Consider the following 27,500-nt stretch of genomic DNA (forward strand, 5'->3'; position numbering starts at 1 on the left):
AGAGATGAAGAGAGGGGGCGGAGCCGTTGCAGAGGGGGTGTGGCCTACCAAAGGGCTGCCATCGGACCACTGGAAGTCCCCTTCAATGGTCCGGTCGTTCAGGCCGATCCATTGATACTCCTTGTAGCGCTCTGGAATGCCAAGAGGGCCTCGTGGTTAGTGGTGAATGTCGTGTCATGCCATTGGGGCTGAGGAACGCGCCTTCCCGGGTAGGAAGGGATCCCCCAGGAAGCGCCCCCTCCCCAAGACCCTATCTGTGAGCACGATCCTCTAGAAACCTGTGGGGGCCCTACTGTTGAGGAAGTCCTGCTCCTCGGGGGTGGCGATGCTGGCCAGGTGGGCCCCCTGTGCGCGGCACTGCGCCTCGGCCTCCTCCCAGCTCCGGCGACGTGGGAAATGTCTATAGCAGGAGCCCTGGAAGGCCTCCCAACCTGATCGGCAATGCTCCAGTTCTGGGTTAAGAAAGAAGGAAGGAAGACATGTCTTGTCGAAGCGTTTCGTTCACGGATGGAATCACCACAGTGTCATCATGCGAGTTCCAATCTCTATGGCCAATGCGATCGAGAAGCAGCTGCACCTTTTTCTTGTTTCGCCTGCATCTACGACTACTGGCACCGTCGTGTTTTAATTTATGTTAGTTAATGCTCACAGGGGGTTTTGCAGAGTGATTAGTGTCTGTTTGTCTGTGTATTTTTGCCTTTTATTGTCTATGGTAGTGGACTAATCATCAATAAACAGATCTATTTATCTGGCTGGAATTACCAGAACATTCCTGTTTTGACTTACATACACATTCAATTTTAAGAACAAACCTACAGTATTAATTGTATTTATGTTTTATTGGTTTTTAAGCTTTACATTTTGCTTTTGTCTATTTTATTTATAATGCGGCATTGAATTTTGCCTTATCTGTAGGCCGCTCTGAGTCCCCCTCAGGGCGAGACGCGTGGGATAGAAATATAGTAAATAAATAAATAATAAATACAGAACAATTCTTGTTTGTAACTTGGGGACATCCTGTATTATTATTATCTGATAATAATTGGAGAAACCCAATTTTGGTTCCACAAAACAGAGGAAGAACAGCTTGAAGAGGCCACCTCCTTTTCCTTCTGGGGTTAAAGAGCTCAAAACAGGTAAAGCACCAGAACCGAATGGTGTCAGCCCTGAATTACAATATGTAGCAAAATTTGGAAAATTGTTCTGTTACTGGTTGGAAAGTGCTATTCCTGTTTAATTGTGTGGTCCTTACTTTGAAAGTAGTTGTTATGTTTTTGTGGCTGAATGGGACAAGACTTGATTCCGTGAAAAACTAGAACAAAATGTGCTGAACGATGTCCCTCCCATGAAGTTTCTACAGCTTAATAAACTTTTCCCATGTTTTTTTTAATGATAGAACCCAATTAGGAAATGACATTTATAATCCAGGAACAAAAAAAAGTCATGTTAGATATTATTATTATTATTATTATTATTATTATTGTATTATTATATTTATAATATATTATTATGCTTATTAATGTATTTATTTTCCCATGTTTTTATGACAGAACCAATAAGGAAATGACTTTTACAACCCAGGAACAAAAATCATAGTGTGACATAGTGTTATTATATTATTATAATATTTATTTGTGTTATTATTATTATTGTATTTATAATATATTATTATTATACAGTACTTATTAATGTATTTATTTTCCCATGTTTTTATAAGGAAATGACATTTACAACCCAGGAACAATAATCATAGTGTGACATAGTGTTATTATATTATTATTATATTTGTTTGTATTATTATTATTATTAATAATAATATTATTATTAAATTTATAGTAATATAATAGATACAATTTTATTTCTAACCCATCCTCTCTCCCCAACGGGACTTAGGGCGGCTTCCAAAAGCAAAATGGCAAACATTCAATGCTATGTGCAGTATCAAAATAAGCAAATTAAGCAAAATAGGCAAATAAATTGAACAATCAAAATTAACAATTAAAATAAATAGATTAAATTGAAAAAATAAAACAACCTTAGCAAGAGAATGTAAGCAATCAGGCCTCATAAGTAACACATTAAGCATTTAGAATCTGTATCAAATCGAAGAATATAAAAATGTGGCTATTCCAATAAATTAAGGTGATCTTTGTCAGCACCATCAATTAAGATATTTCTTATTATTAGTATTGTTGTTGTTGTTGTTATCCCATGTTTCATATGATAGACCCAATTAGGAAATGGCACTAACAACCCAGGAACAAGGCTTGTGTTACAGGGATTAAAGAGTTCAAAATGGGTGAGATGCCCGGTCCGGATGGAGTCGGCCTTGAATTACGAGACCTGCCAGTAAATGCATTGGGAGGTCTTGCTGACCCTGTGCTTTGGTCAGTGGGGCCCTCAGGCCCTCCACCCACATGCACTCACCAACCTGGTAGGTACCCCCTCCGTATCCAGGTAGGCAGAGGCAAGTGAGGCACCCCCCCCCCCGTCCTCTGCTCAGGTGCTTCCGTTGCACAGGATTTTCCACAAAAATAAAGTCTTTGAAGTTTCATCAACTATTCCCATATTTTTGGGATAGAACCAATTAGGAAATGATGACATTTATAACCCAGTGTAATGAACTCATACCCTTGCTTCGTAGGCCGCAGCCTGGGAGTCAGTGAGCTGGCCTCCATGTTGGGAAGGCAGCTCAGGATAGCTGACATGTTGGTATAGGCAGAGAGGCAAGGGGAGGAGTCAGCTAACTCCTGATTGGTTCAGACCCCAAGGGGAGGAGTTGAAGGAGAGTGTAAAGAGGCTGTCATTTCTGACAGAAGGGAGAGAGAAGGATTTGATCTAGGAGAGACAGGATGAGGATTTCAGACAGGGAGGAGAGAGTTTCTGAGTGAGCTAGGAATTGGACTGTTAGGGAATAATAAGAGCAAGGGCTTCTGTATAGTTTGACTAGGGCAGTCAAAGTGAAGACTTGTTTACTTGTATCAGGACAGAATACAAGTGGGTTTATTTCCCTACAGTTTAGAGTAGTCCAGGGAAAACCTAGATACTCTGGAAGGCAGCCAGGAGCGGCTGGTCCAAGACTCGCACTGTTACATGTTACTGGATAGTGTGAGGAAAGTAGCTCACGTTAAGGAAAAGTTACTCCTTCTAAAGAAACCATTTGTGCTTCAGAAACAAACTACGCGTATGTACCTCTCAGTAGTCAGTTGTTTGCTTCAAATATTTCAATAAACCTGTTCTCTAGCCATTTCCTCGATAGAAGGGAAACTACCATTACACATCCCCTGTGTCCCTCATTCTTTATTACACCCAGGAACAAAAGCCGTGTTAGTTATTATATTATTATATTAATTATATTATTATGATTTTATTATATTTATTATTATATTATACTTATTATATTTACTTAATATTATTCTATTATTGTTATTGTTATTGTTGTTATTGTTCTAAGCTCACCGTCCTGGCAGGCATCCCCTCCGTATCCAGGTAGGCAGAGGCAGGTGAGGCGCTCCCCGTCCTCGGCGCAGGTGCCTCCGTTGAGGCAAGGCTCCTCCATCAAAAGACAGTCACCTGGAAGCAGAGCCGCCCCGTGTTGGAAATTACAACCTTCTTCAAGCCTCCTCTGCTAAGTTGTTAACCTATTTTATTCCTCTCGCTTACTGTCTTGTACGTATGTTCTGGTATGCAGCTTCCTTTGCTCTATGTTCCCTAAGAGTTTGTGGGAGGGATCTGACCTGAGGCTGCGGCTCCGACCTCGGTCTCTTAGGCTTTGGACTGCTAAGAGCAAGCACTCTTAGCCAGGTGGACAGAGATGCTCTCCAACATATCTATGTACCTGTGTGATGCTGAACACATGAAGGTTGTGAGTAAACCAGATCTGGGGTGTTTTTATTGATCTCCACATGTATTGTCAAAGGCTTCCATAGCTGGAATCACTGCGTTGTTGTAGGTTTTTCAGGCTATATGGCCATGTTCTAGAAACATTCTCTCCTGACGTTTCGTCTGCATGTATGGCAAGCATCTCTTGGGTGAATGGATGGATGGATGGATGGATAGATAGATAGATAGATAGATAGATAGATAGATAGATAGAAAAATGGATTGATGGATGGATGGATGGATAGATAGAAAGATAAATAGATGGATGGATGGATGGATGGATGGATAGATAGATAGATAGATAGATAGATAGATAGATAGATAGATAGACAGAAAATGGATTGATGGATGGGTGGGTGGATGGATAGAGAAATTGATTGGTGGATGGATGGATAGATGGATGGATAGATGGATGGATGGATGGGTAGATAGATAGACAGACAGACAGACAGACAGACAGATAGATAGATAGAAAAATGGATTGATGGATGGATGGGTGGGTGGATGGATAGATAGAGAAATTGATTGGTGGATGGATGGATAGATGGATGGAAGAAAGGATGGATAGATAGATAGATAGATAGATAGATAGATAGATAGATAGATAGATAGAGAAATGGATTGATGGATGGATGGATGGATGTATAGATAGAGAAATTGATTGGTGGATGGATGGAAGGAAGGAAGGAAGGAAGGAAGGAAGGAAGGAAGGATGGATGGATAGATAGAGAAATGGATTGATTAATGGATAGGTGGGTGGATGGATGGATGGATAGATAGAGAAATTGATTGGTGGATGGATGGATGGATGGAAGAAAGGAAGGAAGGAAGGAAGGAAGGAAGGAAGGAAGGAAGGAAGGATGGATGGATAGATAGAGAAATGGATTGATTAATGGATGGGTGGATGGATGGATGGATAGATAGAGAAATTGATTGGTGAATTGATGGGTGGATGGATGGATGGAGAGAGGGAGGGAGAGAGAGAAATGGATTGATGAATGGTTGGATGGATGGAAGGGTGGATAGACAGATAGATAGATAGAGAAATGGATTGATGAATTGATGGATGGATGGATGGATAGATAGATAGAAAGATAGATAGATAGATGCAGGTAAAACGTCAGGAGAGAATGCTTCCAGAACATGGCCATATAGCCCAAAAAACCTACAACCCAGATCTCCACTTGGTTGTGAATGTCATTTTCCTAAATCCCAAAGGTCAAAGGGGGGACGCCACTGAACGATGGGCCCCGATCCTCCTGCCGTTTGGCCCCTTGACAGAAGAAGGTGACCCCGCTGGCCCAAGGCCGGTCTCCTCTTGGCTTTCTGCCTGTTGCTCCTCTCCCAGAAGTCTTGGATTCGGGACCAGAGATTCCTTTGTGGTTTCTCGGACCCCAAAGCCATGAATGGGAAACAGGGCAGCCCTCCTCCCGCCCACCTTCCTCTCCAAAACAGGCTAATTTGGCCCTTTCGTGGGTCTCTCTCTGTGTTATGTTGTGCCCTCGATTTGGCTCCAATATATCATCTATTTTCTAATATTATCTATTATTATTGTTGTTGTTGTTGTTGTTCATTCGTTCAGTCGTATAGATGGATGGATGGATAGACAGACAGACAGATAGATTAATGGATGGATGGATGTATAGATTGATTGATGGATGGATGGATGGATAGATAGCCAGATAGATAAATAGATGGATGGATAGATGGATGGATGGATGGATGGATGGATGGATGGATTGATGGATGGATAGATAGCCAGATAGATAAATGGATGGATGGATGGATAGATTAATGGATGGATGGATGGATGGATAGATAGATAGATAGATAGATAGATAGATAGATGATAGATGTGTTTTTTTCATTCGTTCAGTCGTCTCCGACTCTTCGTGACCTCATGGACCAGCCCACGCCAGAGCTCCCTGACAGTTGTCACCACCCCCAGGTCCTTCAAGGTCAGTCCAGTCACCTCAAGGATACCATCCATCCATCTTGCCCTTGGTCGGCCCCTCTTCCTTTTTCCTTCCATCATTATTATTATTATTATTATTATTATTATTATTATTATTATTTCTATATATAACAACAACAACAGGTAGCCACTTTGAGCCTCCTTTGTGGAGAGATAAGGCGGGGTGTAAATAATAATAATAATAATAATAATAATAATAATAATAATAATAATAGCCACTTTAAGTCTCCTTTGTGGACAGAAAAAAATGGATATTAATAATAATAATAATAATAATAATAATAATAATAATAATTAGATAGCCACTTTGTGTCTCCTTTGTGGGGTATAAATAATAAAAATAATAATAATAATAATAATAGATAGCCACCTTGAGCCTCCTTTGTGGAGAGAAAAATTTGGATAATAATAATAATAATAATAATAGAGGCCATGCCAATCCACTTTTTAAATGTAATTTGGAAACTCATAATATAATATTATGTATAGAAATAATAATAATATATTATAATAATATAATAATAATAATAATTGGCTATGCCAATCCACTTTTTAAATGTAATTTGGAAACTCATAATATAATATTATGTATAGAAATAATAACAATAATAATAATAATAATAATAATATAATGATAATAATAATAATAATAGGGGCTATGCCAATTCACTTTTCTAATGTAATTTAGAAAATCATAATATAGTATTATATATAATAATAATAATAATAACAATAATAATGCATTCCAATACTGCAAATTGATAGCTGCTTTGAGCCTCCTTTGTGGAGAGAAAAAAATGGATATAAATAATAATAATAATAATAATAATAATAATAATAATAATAGCAGCTCTTTGGAAGACCTTCCGGGTCAAAGGGCAGGCCTGGCAAAATGGGGATCCCTATATGACCCTATACCTCCCCCCCCCCCCCCAAAAGGCCCTTTTCCGTGGCCGTGTCAATCCGGAGCCGGAAGTGTTGTGTTGTGTTGTGAGTGTTAGTGGGTGAGCGTGGAAAGCGAAGGCATGCAAGACGCGGAAAGAGAGAGAGAGACGCAAAACGTGGTCGCGAGACAGACGTTGTTTCGTTCTTTTCGAAGGTCCGGTCCCCCATCCCGCCCGTTCCTTCTCGTTTTTTCAGGGAAAGAGTCGTTAAAACACTTCACAGAAGTAGGAGAGGCTTCCTTGGTCCGAGAGAAAGGGAGCGGTCAGTTAGTCCGGTTAGAAGGAAGGGCCGGTCAAGACTGCGGCCACGGTCAGCGTGGCTACAAAGACCCCGAGGTTACCTGAGGCGACCCCTCCGCCCGCTGCCCGGCTGCCTAAACTGGCCCTTTGGGTGGGCAGAAGGGGCCGAGCGCTGGTCAAGCGGTCAGCAAAGGATGACCGGGTCAAGGAGGAACGGCCAGAGAGGTCTTCTTCTTCTTCCTCTTCGGTGGACGTTGGACCTGAATCTTCTTGGCTTGGGGTCGAGTGGTCACTTGGGGTCAAGCCTGTGGTCAATGGGTCAATCAAGGTCGAGGGGTCATTTTCCTGCTCTTGGTCATTGTTGTTGTGTCGACCCAAACTGACCACAGCAGCGGTCACCACTTCATCATTGTTATGATGACCCAAACTGACCACAGCAGCGGTCACCACTTCAACATCATCGTTATGATGACCCAAACTGACCACTACATCATCGCCATCGTGATCCAAACTGACCATACTAGTGGTCACTACTTCATCATCATCATCATCATCATCATCATGGTCCAAACTGACCATAGCAGCGGTCACTACTTCATCCTCATTTTCATCGTGATGACCCAAACTGACCATAGTCACAGTGGCTGCAGCCGGCTGAAGCCACACTGGACCAATGCGCTTCTGGCCATTCCGAACACTGGAAGGCTTGACCGTCGGGGCCCCGGAAGCCTCTTCTTCATCAGTGGCCGGAGTGGTCCTTTGAAGAGGGAGGCCACCTATATCTTCCTCCTGAGACTGACCGTAGTGGACAGAGGCCTCCTTCTCCATCTGCTCCAGAGGGAGGATGGACAAGGCTTCGGAGGGGTCACCTTTGGGGTCGCGACCCCCTCCCTGTGCCCCCGCATCATCCTCATCATCCTCGTCGTGGGGTCCACTCTCCTCCTCGGAGATGCTGCTGTTGTTGTTGCTAGGAGACGGAGAGGCCTCGCTGCTGACCACTTGGACCGCTGTGGGGTCCACAGTCCCAACAAGAAGGTCTTCTTCATCATCATCATCTTCATCATCATCCTCATCCTCCTCCTCATCATCTTCCTCTTCTTCCTCTTGCAGGGGGTGCATCATCCACTCGTCCTCCGAATCGAACTCTCCTCCGTCCTCCTCGGGGCCGGGCTCCTCCTCTGCAAAGACACAAAAAGGGGGGTGGGGCAAGTGAGGTCATCAAGACCCTGTCCCAAATTACATGGAAGGCCCTCAATGATCTCACATGCCCCACATTTGCTTGGGGGGGGGGGGGGTTCCTGATTTTGTTCTCCTCCTGTGAGCATGGAGAGAGAGAGACAGGGAGATAAATAGAGATAGATAGGTAGGTAGATAGGTAAATATGGAGGGGGGAAGGAAGGTATCTCCCTAGAAAGATAGAGAGATAGGTTGGTAGGTAGGTAGGAAGATATGTAGATAAACAGATAGATAGATAGATAGATAGATAGGGAGCGTAGCTCAATAGGTAGACAGATATGTAGACAGGTAGGTATGTAGATAGATAGATAGATAGATAGATAGATAGATAGGTAGGTAGGTAGGTAGGTAGGTAGGTAAGTAGATAGGAACTTAGGTAGGTAGGTAGGTAGGTATGTAGATAGATAGATAGATAGATAGATAGATAGATAGATAGATAGATATAGATAGAGAGCGTAGCTCAATAGGTAGACAGATAAGACAGGTAGATAGATAGATAGATAGATAGATAGATAGATAGATAGATAGATAGATAGGTAGGTAAGTAGATAGGAACATAGGTAGGTAGGTAGGTAGGTAGGTATGTAGATAGATAGATAGATAGATAGATAGATAGATAGATAGATAGATATAGATAGAGAGCGTAGCTCAATAGGTAGACAGATAAGACAGGTAGATAGATAGATAGATAGATAGATAGATAGATAGGTAGGTAGGTGGGTGGGTGGGTGGGTGGGTGGATATGTAAATATGGAGGTAGGTAGGAAAGTATCTTCCTAGACAGATAGAGAGATGGGTAGGTAGGTAGGTAGGTAGGTAGGTAGGTAGGTAGGTAGGTAGGTAGGTAGATAGATAGAGAGGGAAATGGATTGGTGAATGGATGGACGGGTGGACAGATAGATAGAGAGAGAGAGAGAGAGAGAGAGAGAGATAAATGGATTGGTGAATGGATGGATGGATGGATGGATAGACAGACAGACAGACAGATGGATTGGTGGATGGAAGGATGGAGAGAGAGAGAGAGAGAGAGAGATTGGTGGATGGATGGATGGATGGATGGAAGTGTGGCTGGATAGCTAGCTATGGAATGTAGATCAATCGATAGACTAGATAGATACACAAGATACACAGGTAGAGAGATATGTAGATAGATAGATAGATAGATAGATAGATAGATAGATAGATAGATAGAGTGAATAACAGATAGACAGATACATACATGGTTAAATGGTTAGATGGATAGATAGATAGATAGGGAGCTATATAGATAGAGTGAACGTCAGATATGTAGGTAGATGGATGGATGGATGGGCGGATGGCTAGATAGATTTATAGATAGATAGACAGACAGACAGACAGATAGGGAGCATACAGACAGATATGTAGGTGTGGATATGTAGGGCCAGTCTAGGCAGACCGATAGACAGGTAGGTAGGTAGGTAGGTAGATGGATAGACAGACAGATAGTTATGTAGGTAGATAGATGAATTAATAGACGGACAAAGAGGGAGACACACAGACAAGTAGATAGGTAGGTAAGTATGTAGGTAGATAGTTAGGCAGGTAGAGAGATGGATAGGTAAACAGACTACCTAGAAGCGTAGTTCCTTCCCTCAAGTCTTGTGTGAGGCTTCCCAATCTGGGCTCTGCTCCTGTCCGTGGAGGCTGCGCGTGGGCTCTGCTGCTGTGCGCAAGGAGCTTCCGCTCTGCTAAACTGTTGCCGCTTTCCCTTTCTTAACTGCTTCCTCCACCAGGAAGGATTTGCCCCTCCCCAAATGCCCCCCCCTCCCCATCCCTTCCTCCCTTGCTTACCTGTGTGCAGGTGTCCCTCTGCGCAGCCCGGGTACCCCGCTTCCCGGCCGGAGATGGCGAGGCGGCAACCCCCTTTGCCCCCCGGGTGGTGCTCCCCGGGGGGTTCCTCGGTCTGGTGGGGACCCTCTTGGGGGGGCGCCTCCTGGGGGAGGGGCACGGCGTAGATGGCCCCCCGGGACTCCTTGGCCGGGCCGGACTCCATGGCGGGGGGCAGGTGCAGCTCCTCCATCCGCTCCGTCACCGTCACGATCTCGGACTCGGCTGCTGGAGCTTCGGGCGCTGCCGGGCTCTCTTCTGCGTTGAGCCATTCCCCCCCAAAAAGGAAGAAAGCGTTTTAGAAATGGTAAATCGGCAACATCCATCTCCCTGCAGACATCTTGCCTCTCTCTGAAGTCGAGCATGCCCCCCCCGCTAACAAGGGATGGTGACTTATAGTTCTGCAAAGGACAAAGGTACCATACTGCACAATAGGGGTTAAATCTTGGTCAATTTGCCAAGACCCTAACAACAGTGAGGACCCCACGAGGCTTTGGGAATAGCTAGACCTTGGGGTCTCTGCCTCTCTCTCAAGAGAGAGCTGTAGTTTTCCAAGGACCATGGGACCGGCTTCCATCCCAGCGCTGCAGGGCTTTGTGCCTTGGCCCAGTGGAACTCCATAGACTCCCTTTGGTGGCTTTTTGAATTCTGCGACATTCCTGGACTTCGCTCTCTTCAAGGACTCGCTCTCTACCCATGAACTTTCTCCAAGACAACTTATGAATTCATGCTGTGTCTTGATATCGTCTGCTTTTTATAATTGGTATTATTAATCTCTCTCTGGGGTCCCGGATGGGAAGATAGCTGCCTATGATTTCCCTGTGTATAATTTCTATATGGTTCTTATGTTTCCTTGTATTCCTGACCCTTTGCCCCTTCTCCCTCCAAAGAAATACGCAAGGGAACCCCCTGGACTTCAGAAACAAAAGCCATTAGTGGTTACTGAAACCTCCCGCCAAAGACACACTTGCATGGATAAAAGAAGGAGATTCTTATCTCTAGCCTCAGAAGATGGCCCACTAGAGTAAAGAATTGTTTGACAAAGGGGAAATCTTCTGCTTTGCCTTTGTTTACTTAGCATTAGCCTCAGGCTGCCATCACTGTTCTCCTGTCTCACAGCCAGTAAGGATCAGGATATTTTTACACATGTTGATTCACAACACTCATGAACGCAATAGATCGGCCCTGTTTGAGCTTTTTGTCTCAGGCCACATGGCATTTCCTTTGTTTAAAGACTCCTTTCCCAGATTCCTTTGTGCTCCCTCATCCCGCCTCGCTCTCTCCTGATTGGCTGTCGCCACCAGGTGGCAGAGGTCTCCCCATTGGATCCTACAGACCACTGGAGCTTCCTGATTGGTCCAGAGGCACCGGGGGCGGGAGGGCTGCCTCCCAGCTGTTCGCCCATTGCCCAATCATGGCGGGGAACAACAGGGAAGCTGGGGCGGGGAGTTTGAACTCTGCAACTTTGAATTTACTATAAATATGACTGCATTGGTGTAATCTCCTCATGCTTAGCTTTGGCAAATGATTGCAGCTCTGCATCCGTTTCAGCTGAATCGCAATAAACTTGGATGGCTTTTCTTCAACTGGTGAGACTTTTCATTGGGAAATCAGGGGAAAATATGGGATGCTTCTCTGTCTCGCCAGGGAAAAAGAACTCTTTGATGAGTCTAATTGGTCTCTGTCTCCTGGCAAAGACCCCTAAATTTTAGCTCTACATCAGGCTCAGGGCTTGCCGTGTGCTCAGATATTACAAAACATCAGTCTAACGTACACATGACTCTCTATCTCCTTTTTGAGGACTCTAAACCTCGATTCTGCCCATCTCTCCCCTTGTTGAGGACTATACACTTGTGCAGGATGTGGCCGACGTCCAACAGGAAGCAGGAAGTGCCGTTACGTAACACCCGCGATCAGGGAGGGAATACGGGACGAGGGCTCACCTCGGAAGCAGAAGACGTCGTATCTGCCGGTCTGTGGGTCCGGGAAGCCGGTCTGGTTGCGGAAGCGGAAGAGGGTCTTGACCCCAGGGACCGTCCCCCCGCACTTCTCCCGTGGGGTCACGATGGGGTAGCGGGCGCTGCCGTCGGCCAGCCAGCCGGGGTTGCAATGGTCCAGGCCTTGGCTCCAGGCCGCGTAGAGCTGGCCGGTGGTGGCCACGGACGCCCCCAGCGCCTCGCACGCCTCCCGACCCTCCGGCCACGAGAACCGCTGCGGAGAGCTGACCACGAAGAGCTCACCTGCAATAGACAGAAGGGTCAAGAAGATGGGTGGGGGGGGGGGACACATTAAACATTATAAAACACCACAAAAGCAATAAAAAAGCATCATTAACATCTCATTATCATCAAGAAAGGCCAGGTAAACTACAAATCCCAACAGGCCAGCCCCCCCCCCCATCTCCTTCCCGCTGACCGTAGAGCTCCTCCACGTAGCAGTAGACGTCGTACTGGTCTTCGGGGTCGACGACGCCGTAGTTGCGGACGCCGGGGAAGCTCTCCATGTCGCCGTAGCAGGCCTCCCTCGGGGTCTGGATGGGGTACCTGCGCCAAATTGGGGGGGGGGGGACACAGGCTCACCTTTCCCATAATTAGGGTGCACACCAGATTTGCATAATATGGTAATCATCAGGGCTGGTCCCACATTCTATCTATATAAAAATGCTCTGGTCGTCATTCGTCCCTTCAAAACAAAAGGACCAATGAACGAAATCACACCCACAACACAAGGAGTGGCCAGCACTCAAAAAATTATGATTTTGTCATTTGGGAGTTGTAGTTGCTGGGATTTATAGTTCACCTACAATCAATATCTATATATATAAAAATGCTCTGTGCATCATGAGTCCCTTAAAAACAAAAGAACCAATGAACGGAATCACACCAAATTTGGCCACAAAACTTCTCACAACACAAGGAGTGACTATCGCTCAAAAAATGATGATTTTGTCATTTGGGAGTTGTAGTTGCTGGGATGTATAGTTCACCTACAATCAATATCTATATATATAAAAATGCTTGGTGCGTCATTACTCCCTTAAAAACAAAAGGACCAATGAGCGAAATCACACCAAATTTGGCAACAAAACGTCTCACTACACAAGGAGTGACCATCACTCACAAAATTAGGATTTTGTCATTTGGGAGTTGTAGTTGCTGGGATTTATAGTTCACCTACAATCAAAGAGCATTCTGAACACCACCAACGATGGAGTTGAACCAAACTTGGCACACAGGCCTCCCATGACCAACAGAAAATACTAGACGCATATGGTGGGCATTGACCCTGAGTTTGGGAGTTGTAGTTCACCTACATCCAGAGATCACTGTGGACTCAAACAATGATGGATCTGGACCAAACTTGGCATGAATATTCCATATGCCTAAATATGAACACAGGTGGAGTTTGGGGGAAATAGACCTTGGCATTTGGGAGTTGTAGTCACTGGGATTTATAGTTCACCTATAATCAAAGAGCATTCTGAACCCCACCAATGATGGAATTGAACCAAACTTGGCACAAAGTTCTTCCATGACCAACAGAAAATACTGGAAGGGTTTGGTGGGCAGTGTCCTTTGGTTTTGGAGTTGTAGTTCACCTACATCCAGAGATCACTGTGGACTCAAACAATGATACATCTGGATCAAACTTGGCATGAATACTCAGTATGCCCAAATGTGAATGCTGGTGGAGTTTGGGGGAAATAGAATCTTGGCATTTTGGAGTGGTAGTTGCTGGGATTTATAGTTCACCTACAATCAGAGCATTCTGAACCCCACCAATGATAGAATTGGGCCAAACCTCCCACACAGAACCCCCATGTGGGCCACAGCAACGCGTGGCAGGGGACGGCTAGTATACTATAACGTATGAATTAGATTCTTACGCCCTATAGCACAGTATAGTATCAAGCGTGTAATTCAGGTGACGGCACGGGGCTCCCACCTGACGGTCTGGTCGGCGATCCACCCGGCGTCGCACTGCTCGTATCCGCTCAGGTAGGCCGCGTAGAGCTGCTCGGGGCTGGCGATCTGGGCTTCGATGCGGGCGCAAGCCTCCTGGGCCTCTGCAAAGGTGTACGCGTAACGGGAGGAGCCTTCTCGGTAGAGGAACACCACCCCTGCCAGGTGGGACGGGACGAGACGGGACAAGAAGGGAGACAGGTACAGCGTTGGATATACCTGGACTGAAGGGTCAGCGGGACTTAGGTCCAACTTCAGCCCTCCCGCCAGGTGATTTGGACTTAACTCCCACCCTTCCTAACAGCCAATAGTAATAGTAATAGTAATAATAAATTATATTATAATAAAAATATAAATATCTGAACATGAGGAAGAACTTCCTGACTGGGTTTGGGGGTGATTGACCACGACACCCGGGAGTTATAGTTCACCTGTATTCGGAGAACATCGAACCCATCTGATGATGGATCTGGACCAAACTTGGCACACAAATTCAGTATGGGAATACTGGTGGATACTGGGAATACTGCTGGACTTTGGGGGTGACTGACCTTTAACTCTGGGAGTTATAGTTCACCTGTATTCCATGAGCCCTCTGAACCCCACCAGTAATGGTTCTGGACCAAACTTGCACGAACCCAACGCTGCCAACGTGGCATACTGGTGGACTTTGGGGTGAGTTATAGTTCACCCGCATTCAGAGAACACTGAACCCAGCACAGAGAATACTGAACCCAGGGATCTCAACCAAACTTGGCACACAGACTCAACATGGCCAAGTATGCATACTGGTGGGGTCCAAAGAGAGTTGACCTTAGGATATGGGAGTTGTAGTTCACCCTTGTCCAGGGAGCACTGAAGCCAGCCGATGATGGATCTGGACCAAATTTGGCACACAGACCCAACACGGCCAACTGTGAATATTGGCAGGGTTTGGGGGTCATTGCCCTGGGAATCTGGGAGTTGTAGTTCACCCTTACCCAGCCAAGGATGGATCTGGACCAAACTTAGCACACACCTCCAACATGGCCAACTGTGCATACTGACCTTTGACCTTGACCTCCAGGGTGTCGTGCCCATCCTCGATGCCGTGCTGGACGTCACACCGGAAGATTCCGGAGTCGTTTGTCCGCAGCTGGTCAAGGGTCAGAGTAGCGTCCGAGGGGTCGTCCAGGTAGAAAGGCAGCGCCGCCCGGCCTTCGTAGCCCGGCCCCAGCTTGACCTTTGCCCCCCGGGCCACCAGCACTTCCGCCTCCCACCCTTCCCAGAGGAAGGACCACTTCACCCGGGGCGGGCCAGGCGGAGTGGCCATCGGGCGGAGGAAGGTCACGCGGCAGGGAAGGGTCAAGCTGCCGGCCAGGACCGCCTTGGGAGGGGGGTGCCGTGTGATGGAGACCCTCAGGGCCTTGAGGTCATCTAGAAGGGGCAAGCCAAGGGAACAGGGTCCTTTCATCATCATCATCATCATCATCATCATCATCTGCTGGAAATAGCAACCTTCTACGAGTCTCCTATACTAGGTATTTGTTGTTATGTATATAATTGTGATTTTTATTATGTGTATAATTGTGATTTCTGACTATGTTGTATGCAGTTTCCCTTCACTCTATATGTTTGAGGTTGTGGGAGGGGCTGCAGATCTGGGCTTATTCAGACTGAGACTCCGTTTCAGAAGCCAGTACAGTGCGTGTTAGGGTTATACTAGATATTTGTTATTATGTATATAATTGTGATTTTTGTATGCAGTTTCCTTTCACTCTATATGTTTGAGGTTGTGGGAGGGGCTGCAAATCTGGGCCTATTCAGACCGAGACTCCGTTTCAGAAGCCAGTACAGTGCGTGTTGGAGTTTGCATCCGAAGCAGGACAGTTTAATGTGGAGTCTGTATTGAGTCAGTGTTCAGTAATGCATTAGACCAGTGGTTCTCAGTGGCCTGTGGGTCCCTCCCCAGGTGTTTTGGCCTTCCACTCCCAGGAATCCTAACAACTGGCTGGGATTTCTGGGAGTTGTAGCTCAAAACACCTGGGGAGGGAGCCACAGGCTGAGAGCCATTGTGTTAGACTGGGAGAGTGAAGACGAGACTGGAGCAGAAGGCTTTCGAGAACAGACTGTTTAAACTCTGAAGCAAGAAACAAGCTCCCTCTATGCCGAGTACATAAAGGTTGGTGAGTAAATCAACTCTGTTGATTTACTTATTTTTGGTCTCTTGATAACACGATATAATTTTATGGGAGAGTTGATGTTTTTTGGGCAACTGCAATCACACTTCTGAAGATCTGCTATGTACGAGGGTTGAATGAAAAGTAATGCCTCCCCCTTCGTAACTTCTCAACAGATAGCAGGACTGGTATGCAGCAGGTACTGGCTTGTTCAGTAGACTCTCCTCTACAGTTCCATTTTAGCAGGAAGCCTTCACATTGAATGGTTGTGTTGTTAAAGTGCAAAGTATGGAACCTTGCACAGACGGTCGGTCAATGCGACTTCAGTAACGTATGCAGCAGGTACTGGCTTGTTCAGTAGACTTTCCTCTACAGTTCCATTTTAGCAGGAAGCCTTAGCACTGAAGACGCATTCACGACCGTCAGTGCAGGTTTCCATACTTTGCACTTTAACAACACAAGCGTTCAATGCGAAGGCTTCCTGCCAAAATGGAACTGTAGAGGAGAGTCTACTGAACAAGCCAGTACTTGCCACATACGTTGCTGAAGGTGCGTTAACCAACCGTCTGCGCAGGGTTTGAAACTTCGCACTTTAACAACACAACCGTTCAATGTGAAGGCTTCCCGCTAAAATGGAACTATGTAGAGGAGAGTCTACTGAACAAGCCAGTACCTGCCGCATACCAGTACTGCCATCTGTTGAGGAATTACGAAGGTGGAGGCATTACTTTTCATTCAACCCTCGTATATATTGTGCATTGGCATATCTGTGTTCCTGACAGTTCGGAGAGATAATCAGGGATATCAGTCTAACAACTGAGAGGCCTGGTTTGCAAAGACATCAACAAAGAAGCAAAATGTTTACCTGTGTTTTCCCTGGAGGAGGGGAACCCGGCCGCAAGTGGGGCGAGCGGGGCCACGGCGGAGAAGAAGGCCAGCAGCAAAGCCATCATGGCACCTGGCGGGGGGGGGGAGAGAGAGAGGGGGCAGAGGGTGGGTTGCTCGGAAGTCGCATCTGCATGGAAGGCGGAACAGGCTCCTATCAATCTACTCACACTTGCATGTTTTCAAAGTGCTAGGAGCTGGGGCTAACAGTGGGAGCTCACCCCGCTCTCCGGATTCGAACCACCAACATTTTGGTCAGCGGGTTCCACAGATCAGCGGTTTAACCCACTGTGCCACCGGGATCTCCTGGTGTCTCTATAGATATAGTGTCGTGTCCTAGATTTGGAAGGGACCCCCACAAGTCCACTCCACTCTCAACGGCAAGTCGGGTGTTGGTAACTCAGGAACAACCTTTATCTGTATATATATATATTAAATAGATATTGTAATACTGTGATATGATAGATGTGGAAGGGGCCCCGTTCTTAACTGTGAGTCGTTTTTGAGTCAGACGTTTGTAACTCAGGGATGGCATATATCTATGTATGTCAGACTGTAGGATCTCTATGGCAATATTAAATAAGCACTCACAAGCTGGTTCTGCTTTGAAATGGATATATTGCTTGTATCTCTGCAGCAAAGGAAGACACTGCTGACTTTTCCCCACCACCACTTCCTTTTAGACACCTTTCGTGCCCATCTCCCCCTCTTCTCAGTTTCCTTATTTAGAGATTGTTGCTTCACAAGTTCCAACACAAGGTTTCTAGCGTCCTCTCCTGGCTTCAAAATGTCACAGAGAGGGAACTGATTCAGCCAGGGTGATTCAGTCAGAAGGCACGGAGGGAATTTGTGATGTCTTCATGCCTCAGAAATTGACTCCTGACAATGTATCTGTCTCTATCCTTCTACCTATCTATATATATGAAATAGACGTAGTATCCCGGATTTGGAAGGGACCCCCAAAGGCCACCCAGTCCAGCCCCGTTCTTAACTAGGAGTCATTTATCGGTCGGATGTTTGTAACTTGAGGACATCCTGTATATATATGTGTGTGCGTGTGTTTACGAGAGAGATATAGTATCCCAGATGTGGAAGGGGCCCCCAAAGGGCATCCAGTCCAGCCCCGTTCTTAACTATGAGTTGTTTTTGAGTCAGATGTTTGTAACTCGGGGATGGCATATATCTATGTATCTGTCTCTATCTCTCTACCTATCTATCTATATATGAGATAGTTGTAGTATCTTGGATGTGGAAGGGGCCCCCAAAGGCCACCCAGCCCAGCCCCGTTCTTAACTAGGAGTCATTTATCGGTCGGATGTTTGTAACTTGAGGACATCCTGTATATATATGTGTGTGCGTGTGTTTACGAGAGAGATATAGTATCCCAGATGTGGAAGGGGCCCCCAAAGGGCATCCAGTCCAGCCCCGTTCTTAACTATGAGTCGTTTTTGAGTCAGATGTTTGTAACTCGGGGATGGCATATATCTATGTATCTGTCTCTATCTCTCTACCTATCTATCTATATATGAGATAGTTGTAGTATCTTGGATGTGGAAGGGGCCCCCAAAGGCCACCCAGCCCAGCCCCGTTCTTAACTAGGAGTCATTTATCGGTCGGATGTTTGTAACTTGAGGACATCCTGTATATATATGTGTGTGCGTGTGTTTACGAGAGAGATATAGTATCCCAGATGTAGAAGGGGCCCCCAAAGGGCATCCAGTCCAGCCCCGTTCTTAACTATAAGTTGTTTTTGAGTCAGATGGTTGTAACTCAGGGATGGCGTATATCTATGTATCTGTCTCTCTCTCTCTCTCTCTATCTATATATATGAGATAGTTGTAGTATCTTGGATGTGGAAGGGCCCCCCAAAGGCTACCCAGTCCAGACCCGTTCTTAACTGTGAGGCATTTGTGAGTCAGATGGTTGTAACTCAGGGATGCCGTGTATCTTTCTACCTATCTATGTATATAAGATAGATGTAGTAGTCTGTATTTGGAAGGGCTCCCCAAAGGCCATCCAGTCCAACCCCGTTCTTAACTAGGAGTCATTTATCGGTCGGATGTTTGTAACTTGAGGACATCCTGTATATATATGTGTGTGCGTGTGTTTACGAGAGAGATATAGTATCCCAGATGTAGAAGGGGCCCCCAAAGGGCATCCAGTCCAGCCCCGTTCTTAACTATAAGTTGTTTTTGAGTCAGATGGTTGTAACTCAGGGATGGCGTATATCTATGTATCTGTCTCTCTCTCTCTCTCTCTATCTATATATATGAGATAGTTGTAGTATCTTGGATGTGGAAGGGCCCCCCAAAGGCTACCCAGTCCAGACCCGTTCTTAACTGTGAGGCATTTGTGAGTCAGATGGTTGTAACTCAGGGATGCCGTGTATCTTTCTACCTATCTATGTATATAAGATAGATGTAGTAGTCTGTATTTGGAAGGGCTCCCCAAAGGCCATCCAGTCCAACCCCGTTCTTAACTAGGAGTCATTTATTGGTCGGATGTTTGTAACTTGAGGACAGGCTGTGTATATATATCATACATACATACACGTGTGTGTGTGTGTGTGTGTGTTTATGAGATAAATATGGTATCCTAGATGTGGAAAGGGCCCTCAAAGGCCATCCAATCCAGCCCCGTTCTTAACTAGGAGTCATTTGTCAGTCGGATGTTTGTAACTCAGGGGCGGCATGTATCTGTCTATTTATCTATGATTATGAGATAGATGTAGTAGTCTGTATTTGAAAGGGCCCCCCAAAGGCCACCCAGTCCAGCCCCGTTCTTAACTAGGAGTCATTTATCGGTCAAATGTTTGTAACTTGATGAATGGATATATACACACACACACACACACGTGTGTGTGTGTTTATGAGATAAATATGGTATCCCAGATGTGGAAGGGGCCCCCAAAGGCCACCCAGTCCAGCCCCGTTCTTAACTAGGAGTCATTTGCAAGTCCGGTGTTTGTAGCTCAGGGACAGCCTGTGCTAGCCCTATTGAGAGGGATAGAGCCCACCACTTTGGGCCCTTTACAGTTCGGACTGCAGTCTGGAGCGGACGGCCTCCGCTTGCTTCTGAGGAGGATCCGGGCCAAGGAGGCCCGAGGACAACAACAAAGAGGCCTTTGTGCTGACCTTTCCTTGGAACCAGACGTCCTCTTCTCCGCTCCATTGAGCCACGAAAGAGAGGATTTATCTGTCTGCCCTTCCTTCCTTCCTTCCCTCCCTCCTTCTTTCCCTCCTTCCTTCCTTCGTTCACTGCCTTTGCCTTTGGAAAAATATCATTATTTTCATTGAGAATCCCTGAAACGTCCTTTGTGAAAGCGTTCACAAGTGGAACCCTCCGTTACGCTGAGCTAGACATATATATATAACGTTATTTGAAATATGTTTGTGTGTATAAGAAATATATATATATATATACACACACACACAATACATATATAAGAATTATATATATTATAATAATATATATATATATATATATATATATATATATATAGAATCCTAGAGGGAGGAATATATATATATATAGGAATATAACAGTATTAGATATATATATTAGAATAATATATATATTATATACAAGTCACCTCTGGACTGAGAGGGGAGGTGTGAGTGTATATGTATATGTGTATATATATATATATATATATATATATATTAGAATAATATAGTATATTATATTATTATATATAATATATATAGGAATGTAACACTATTATAGCTATTATATATATTTGAATAAAATATATATTATGTATATATATATATATATAATATTATATATGGTATATATATATATATAGGAATATGACAGCATTATATATATATATATATATATATATATATAATTTTAATTTTTTATTTTATTGAGATATTCATTCCATTAATATATATATATATTATTTAATATGCTAATTTATATATATATAATTTTTAAATTTTTATTTTATTAAGATATTCATTCCATTTACATATATATATATAATTTAATATTCTAATTTATATATATATATAATTTTAAAATTTTATTTTATTGAGATATTCATTCCATTAATATATATATATATTATTTAATATTCTAAATTATATATATATAGAATTTTTAATTTTTATTTTATTGAGATATTCATTCCATTTATATATATATATATATATATATATATATATAATTTAATATTCTAAATTATATATATTATTTTTAAATTTTATTTTGAGATATTCATTCCATTAATATATATATATATATTATTTAATATTCTAATTTATATATATATAATTTTTAAATTTTATTTTATTGAGATATTTATTCCATTAAAATATATATATATATTATTTAATATTCTAAATTATATATATATATAATTTTTAATTTTTATTTTATTGAGATATTTATTCCATATATATATATATATATATATATATATATATATATATATATATATTCTATTTTATATATTCTATTAATATATGATTTCACTTTGATTGCAGTGTTGCGTTGACCCTCGAACGTTGTCGTTTGATGTCAATTGGTGTTGTTTACTGATTTTGGTTAATTTCGCTGTGTTGGGTATGTTGTGTGTTGCACTATTGTTGCTTTGGAAGCTGCCCCATTTTTGCACTATTTTTGGAAGATATTAGTATTATATTATAATTAACATTATTATATTATATTATATTACATTATATTCCATTTTAATCCCACTCCCACCCGGTGTCCCTTGCAACAGAAGGGAGGCATTGCCTGGCGACTCTGAATCCGGGCTTGGCAGGCCTTGCACGCCCGGGACCCCTGCCAGGACCCCCCCCCCCCCCCCCGCCTTCCTCCTTCCCTTCTTTCTTTCTTCCCTTCCTTCCTCCCTTCTTTCTTTTCTCTTTCTCCTTCCCCATGGAGACCAGGGACCCCAACAAGGCCTCCCTTTCTTCCCAAGAGAGATTTATTCCCTGGGAAAAAGAGGAGAGGAGGGGGCTTCACCGGCCTTGCAAAGAAGAAGGAGACCCAGGCATGCAAGACCATCACCTTGCAAACAGTAAACATGCAAATCTCATCATCCTGCAAAGAAAAGACCTCCAAGTTGGCATGCATGCGTGGTGCTGCTGCTGCAATACGGAGTTAATAATCATTATTATAATATTATTATGTTATTATATATATATTATATATATATAATAATAATATAATTATTATTATATTATATTATTATATTAATTATTGTATTATATTATTATATTAATTATTATATTATATTATATTATATATATATTATTATATATAATTATTTATTATAATAATTATAATAATATTATTATATTATTATATTATTATTATATATTATATATATAATTCTTATATTATTATTATATTATTATTATATATATTATATTATTATATTAATTATTATATTATATTATATATATATTATATATATATAATTATTTATTATAATAATTATAATAATATTATTATATTATTATATATATTATATATAATTCTTATTATATTATATTATATTATATTATATTATATTATATTATTATATATTATATATATAATTCTTATATTATATTATATTATATTATTATATTAATTATTATATTATATATAATTCTTATATATTATTATTTATTATAATAATTATAATATTATATTATTATATAATATAATATTATATATAATTCTTATATATATATTATTTATTACAATAATTATTATAATATTTATTTTCGTTATTGTTTAATCAACTACCAAGTTTGCAAACTTTGTGTTTTGTTTGTTTGTTTGTTAAAATAATAATTTTTATTATTATTATGCTTTAAAATATTAACAAAATATTATTGCTTGTTAAAATAATAATAATTATTATTTTTGTTTGTTTTGTTTGTTAAAATAATAATAATAATTTTATTTTATTATTATTATGTTTTAAAATATTAACAAAATATTATTGTTTGTTAAAATAATAATAATAATTTTATTTAATTATTATTATTATTTTATTATTAATTGTACTTTTAATATTACTTGCTGCAGATTGTTATTAATAAAATAATAATAATAATAATAATAATGTTTAAAAATATTAACAAAATATTATTGTTTGTTAAAATAATAATAATAGTTTTATTTTAATTATTTTATTATTATTAATTGTATTTTTAATCTTACTTGCTGCAGCTAGCATTATTAATAACAATAATAATGCAAACTGCAGGAAGTAATAATATTAAAATAATAATAATATTTTATTATTACTATTATTATTAATTGTATTTTAATATTACGTGCTGCAGTTTGCATTATTAATTACAATAATAATGCAAACTGCAGGAAGTAATATTAAAATATGATTAATAATAATAATAATAATAATAATAATAATTCCTTTCTTTCCTGGGTTTTCCTCCTTTCTGCCCCCGAAACGTGACTCAGCAGCATTGCGCCCAAGCCCCGCAGGCAGAAATCCAGGCTTCAGCATTCTCAGCAGGAAGGAAGCAAAGCGTGGAAACCCAGAGTGGGAAGGGAACCCCAAAGGCCATCCAGCCCTGCCCGCTTCTTACTTCCACCTGATCCCGTCAACAGATCCCGAATATATATATTTATACATATATATAGCTGCTGAACTTGCTGACCAAAAGGTCGGCGGTTCGCATCTGAGTAGGGTGAGCTCCCATTGTTAGCCCCAGCTCCTGCCAACCTAGCAATTCAAAAGCATGCAAATGTGACTAGATCACAGATCCTGAATATATTTATATATATAGAGAGAGAGAGCTGCTGAACTTGCTGACCAAAAGGTCAGCGGTTCGAACCTGAGGAGTAAGGTGAGCTCCTGCTGTTAGCCCCAGCTCCTGTCAACCTAGCAATTCAAAAAAATACAAATGCGACTAGATGACAGATCCTGAATATTTATATATATAGAGAGAGAGAACTGTTTAACTTGCTGACCAAAAGGTCAGCAGTTTGAATGTGAGGAGCAGGGAGAGCTCCTGTTGTTAGCCCCAGCTCCTGCCTAGCAATTCAAAAACATACAAATGCGACTAGATCACAGATCCTGAATATTTATATATATATATATATAGAGAGAGAGCTGTTTAACTTGCTGACCAAAAGGTCGGCAGTTCGAATCTGAGGAGTAGGGTGAGCTCCCGCTGTTAGCCCCAGCTCCTGCCAACCTAGCAATTCAAAAACATGCAAATGTGAGTAGATTACAGATCCTGAATATTTATATATAGAGAGAGAGCTGCTGAACTTGCTGACCAAAAGGTCAGCGGTTCAAATCTGAGGAGCAGGATGAGCTCCTGCTGTTAGCCTCAGCTCCTGCCAACCTAGCAATTCAAAAACATGCAAATGCGACTAGATCACAGATATAGTGATGTATATATATATATATATATACATAGAGAGAGAGAGCTGTTGAACTTGCTGACCAAAAGGTCGGCAGTTTGAATGTGAGGAGCAGGGTGAGCACCTGTTGCTAGCCCCAGCTCCTGCCAACCTAGCAATTCAAAAACATGCAAATGTGAGTAGATCACAGATCTTGAATATTTATATATATAGAGAGAGAGAGAGAGAGAGCTGTTGAACTTGCTGACCAAAAGGTCGGCAATTTGAATGTGAGGAGCAGGGTGAGCTCCTGTTGTTAGCCCCAGCTCCTGCCAACCTAGCAATTCAAAAACATGCCAATGTGAGTAGATCAAGAGATACCCCTCTGGCAGGAAGGTAACGGTGCTCCATGCAGTCATGCTGGCCACATGACCTTGGAGGTGTCTACGGACAACGCCGGCTCTTTGGATTAGAAATTCCCAGAGTCGGACACGAGTAGACTTAATGTCAAGGGAAACCTTTACCTTGACCATAAAGATAGATAATAATATAATAATAATATAATAACAATGAAAAATATAATAATAATAATAATAACAATAACAACAATATAACAGTATCATAGGATTCATCCAGCCTCTGCTTGATAATATATATATGAATATATATGAATGATAATATATATAAATATAATAATAATAATAATAATAATAATAATAGAACCATAGAATCCTAGAATTGGAAAGGAGCCCCAAAGGCCATCCAGCTCCACCTCCTGGCAGAGGGATAATAATAATAATAATAATAATAATAATAATAATAATAATAATAATAAATAGAATACTATATATAGAATAATATATATATAATAATAATAATAGCTTGATGATAATAATACCAATAACAATATGTTTGCATTATTATTGTTATTAATAATAATAGTATTTTAAAATAGTATATTATTATTAGTAATAATATCATTTTAAATATTAATTACTTCCTGCAAAGTTGGCATTCTGTTGCAGTTGGAAGTTAATAATTAACAATGATTAACAATAATTGGCTACTACTGTTATTATTATATTAATATTAATTACTTCCTGCAAAGTTGACATTCTGTTGCAATTGGGAGTTAATAATTAACAATAATTGGCTACTACTGTTATTATGATATTATAAATATAACCATATTGATAGTTGTACTTATTATTATACGACTTATTATTATTATTTTTATACTACTTATTATTAATAATAATATTATGATAGGTAGTATTTTTATATTATTTTCTTCCTGCAAAGTTTGCATCCTGCTGCTTTCTCCAACCTCAATAATAATAATAGTATAATTAACAATAATTGGCAACTACTGCTATTATTATATTATAAATATAACCATATTTATGGTTGTACTTATTATTATACTACTTATTATTAATAATAATATTAATAGGTAGTATTTTTAATATTTTATTTTCTTCCTGCAAAGTTTGCATCCTGCTGCTGCTGCTTTCTCCAACCTCAATAATAATAATGATAATAATAATAATAATAATATAATTAATAATAATTGGCAACTACTGTTATTATATTATAAATAATATAATAATAAATATTATAAATAATAATAAGTATGGTTGTACTTATTATTATACTACTTATTATTAATAATATTATTATTAGTTGTATTTTTAATATTATTTTCTTCCTGCAAAGTTTGCATCCTGCTGCTTTCTCCAACCTCAATAATAATAATAATAATAATAATAATAGTATAATTAACAATAATTGGCAACTACTGTTATGATATTATAAATATAACCATATTGATGGTTGTACTTATAATTATATTACTTATTATTATTAGTTGTTGTACTTTTAATATTATTTTCTTCCTGCAAAGTTTGCATGTTGCTGCTTTCTCCAACTTCAATAATAATAATAATAATAATAATAGTATAATTAACATTTAATTTAGTACTAGTGTTATGATATTATAAATATGACTATATTGATGGTTGTACTTATAATTATATTACTCATTATTAATATTATGATTAGAGGAATTTTTAATATTATTTTCTTTCTGCAAAGTTTGCATGCTGCTGCTTTCTCCAACCTCAATAATAATAATAATAATAATAATAATAATAATATAATTAATAATAATTGGCAACTACTGTTATTATATTATAAATAATATAATAATAAATATTATAATAATAAATATTATAAATAATAATAAGTATGGTTGTACTTATTATTATACTACTTATTATTAATAATATTATTATTAGTTGTTGTATTTTTAATATTATTTTCTTCCTGCAAAGTTTGCATGCTGCTGCTATTATTATTATTATTATTATTAGTTTTTGTATTTTTAATATTATTTTCTTCCTGCAAAGTTTGCATGCTGCTGCTTTCTCCAACCTCTAATAATAATAATAATAATAATAATAATAATGGATAATAGTGGATAATAATAATAGGTGTGATGGGGGGTGTCCTTTCCTGCCTCTCACCTGCAGTCCCAGAAGAGCATCCAAAGGGTCCAGGCAGAGGTGGGATAACTTTTCCTCTTCCTTTTCCTGTTTCTTTTCCTTTTTGCAGGCAAAGAGAGAGAGAGAGAGAGAGAGAGGGGATGTGCTGCTGGTGCAGAGTCTGCAGCAATGCAGCAGAAAAAAGAGAAAGAAGGAGAAAGAGCAAAAAGGAGGAAGAGAAGGAGAGAGAGAGAGAGGGAGAGATGCAGCAGCAGCAGCAGAGAGATGGAGAGAGGGAAAGCAGGGAGGGGAGGGGGGTCCTACTCCACAAGCCCCACCCCCTCATTTGCATATATGCAGAACAAGGCATGCCTATTGGGGTCAGTCAATGCCTGGGCGCCCCCCCCCCCCCAACTTGGACCCACTCCCAAAGGTCAAGGAGCCTCCTGATGGTCAAGCCAAGCCAGGCCTCCTCCACCCAGTATTAAGACTCATACTAATAATAATAATCCATAAGGAAAGGTGAGCAAGTCAATTATTATTATTATTACTATTATTATTAC

At 40.9% G+C, this 27,500-nt stretch overlaps 1 protein-coding gene across 2 annotated transcripts in view; it reads right to left on the minus strand.

Annotated features, from left to right (window-relative positions):
- Positions 1 to 27,246, minus strand: part of BCAN (brevican) — a 32,036-nt gene extending 4,790 nt beyond the window's left edge. The window contains exons 1-11 of one of the 2 annotated variants that reach the window (XM_067472617.1): positions 26,980 to 27,246; positions 17,112 to 17,204; positions 15,135 to 15,503; positions 14,071 to 14,245; positions 12,541 to 12,668; positions 12,069 to 12,365; positions 10,090 to 10,383; positions 7,143 to 8,219; positions 3,460 to 3,573; positions 294 to 452; positions 49 to 131 (exon numbers count right to left, since the gene is read on the minus strand). In XM_067472617.1, the coding sequence (XP_067328718.1) occupies positions 49 to 131; positions 294 to 452; positions 3,460 to 3,573; positions 7,143 to 8,219; positions 10,090 to 10,383; positions 12,069 to 12,365; positions 12,541 to 12,668; positions 14,071 to 14,245; positions 15,135 to 15,503; positions 17,112 to 17,199 (2,784 nt within the window). In that variant the 5' untranslated portion in view covers positions 17,200 to 17,204; positions 26,980 to 27,246. Of the gene's footprint in view, positions 1 to 48; positions 132 to 278; positions 453 to 3,459; positions 3,574 to 7,142; positions 8,220 to 10,089; positions 10,384 to 12,068; positions 12,366 to 12,540; positions 12,669 to 14,070; positions 14,246 to 15,134; positions 15,504 to 17,111; positions 17,205 to 26,979 lie in introns of both variants that reach the window. The other variant, XM_067472616.1, reaches the window with a different exon arrangement.
- Positions 27,247 to 27,500: the final 254 nt, after the last annotated feature.

This window comes from Anolis sagrei, chromosome 12 (genome assembly GCF_037176765.1).
Source record: "Anolis sagrei isolate rAnoSag1 chromosome 12, rAnoSag1.mat, whole genome shotgun sequence".
In the NCBI taxonomy this organism is placed as follows: domain Eukaryota; kingdom Metazoa; phylum Chordata; class Lepidosauria; order Squamata; family Dactyloidae; genus Anolis; species Anolis sagrei.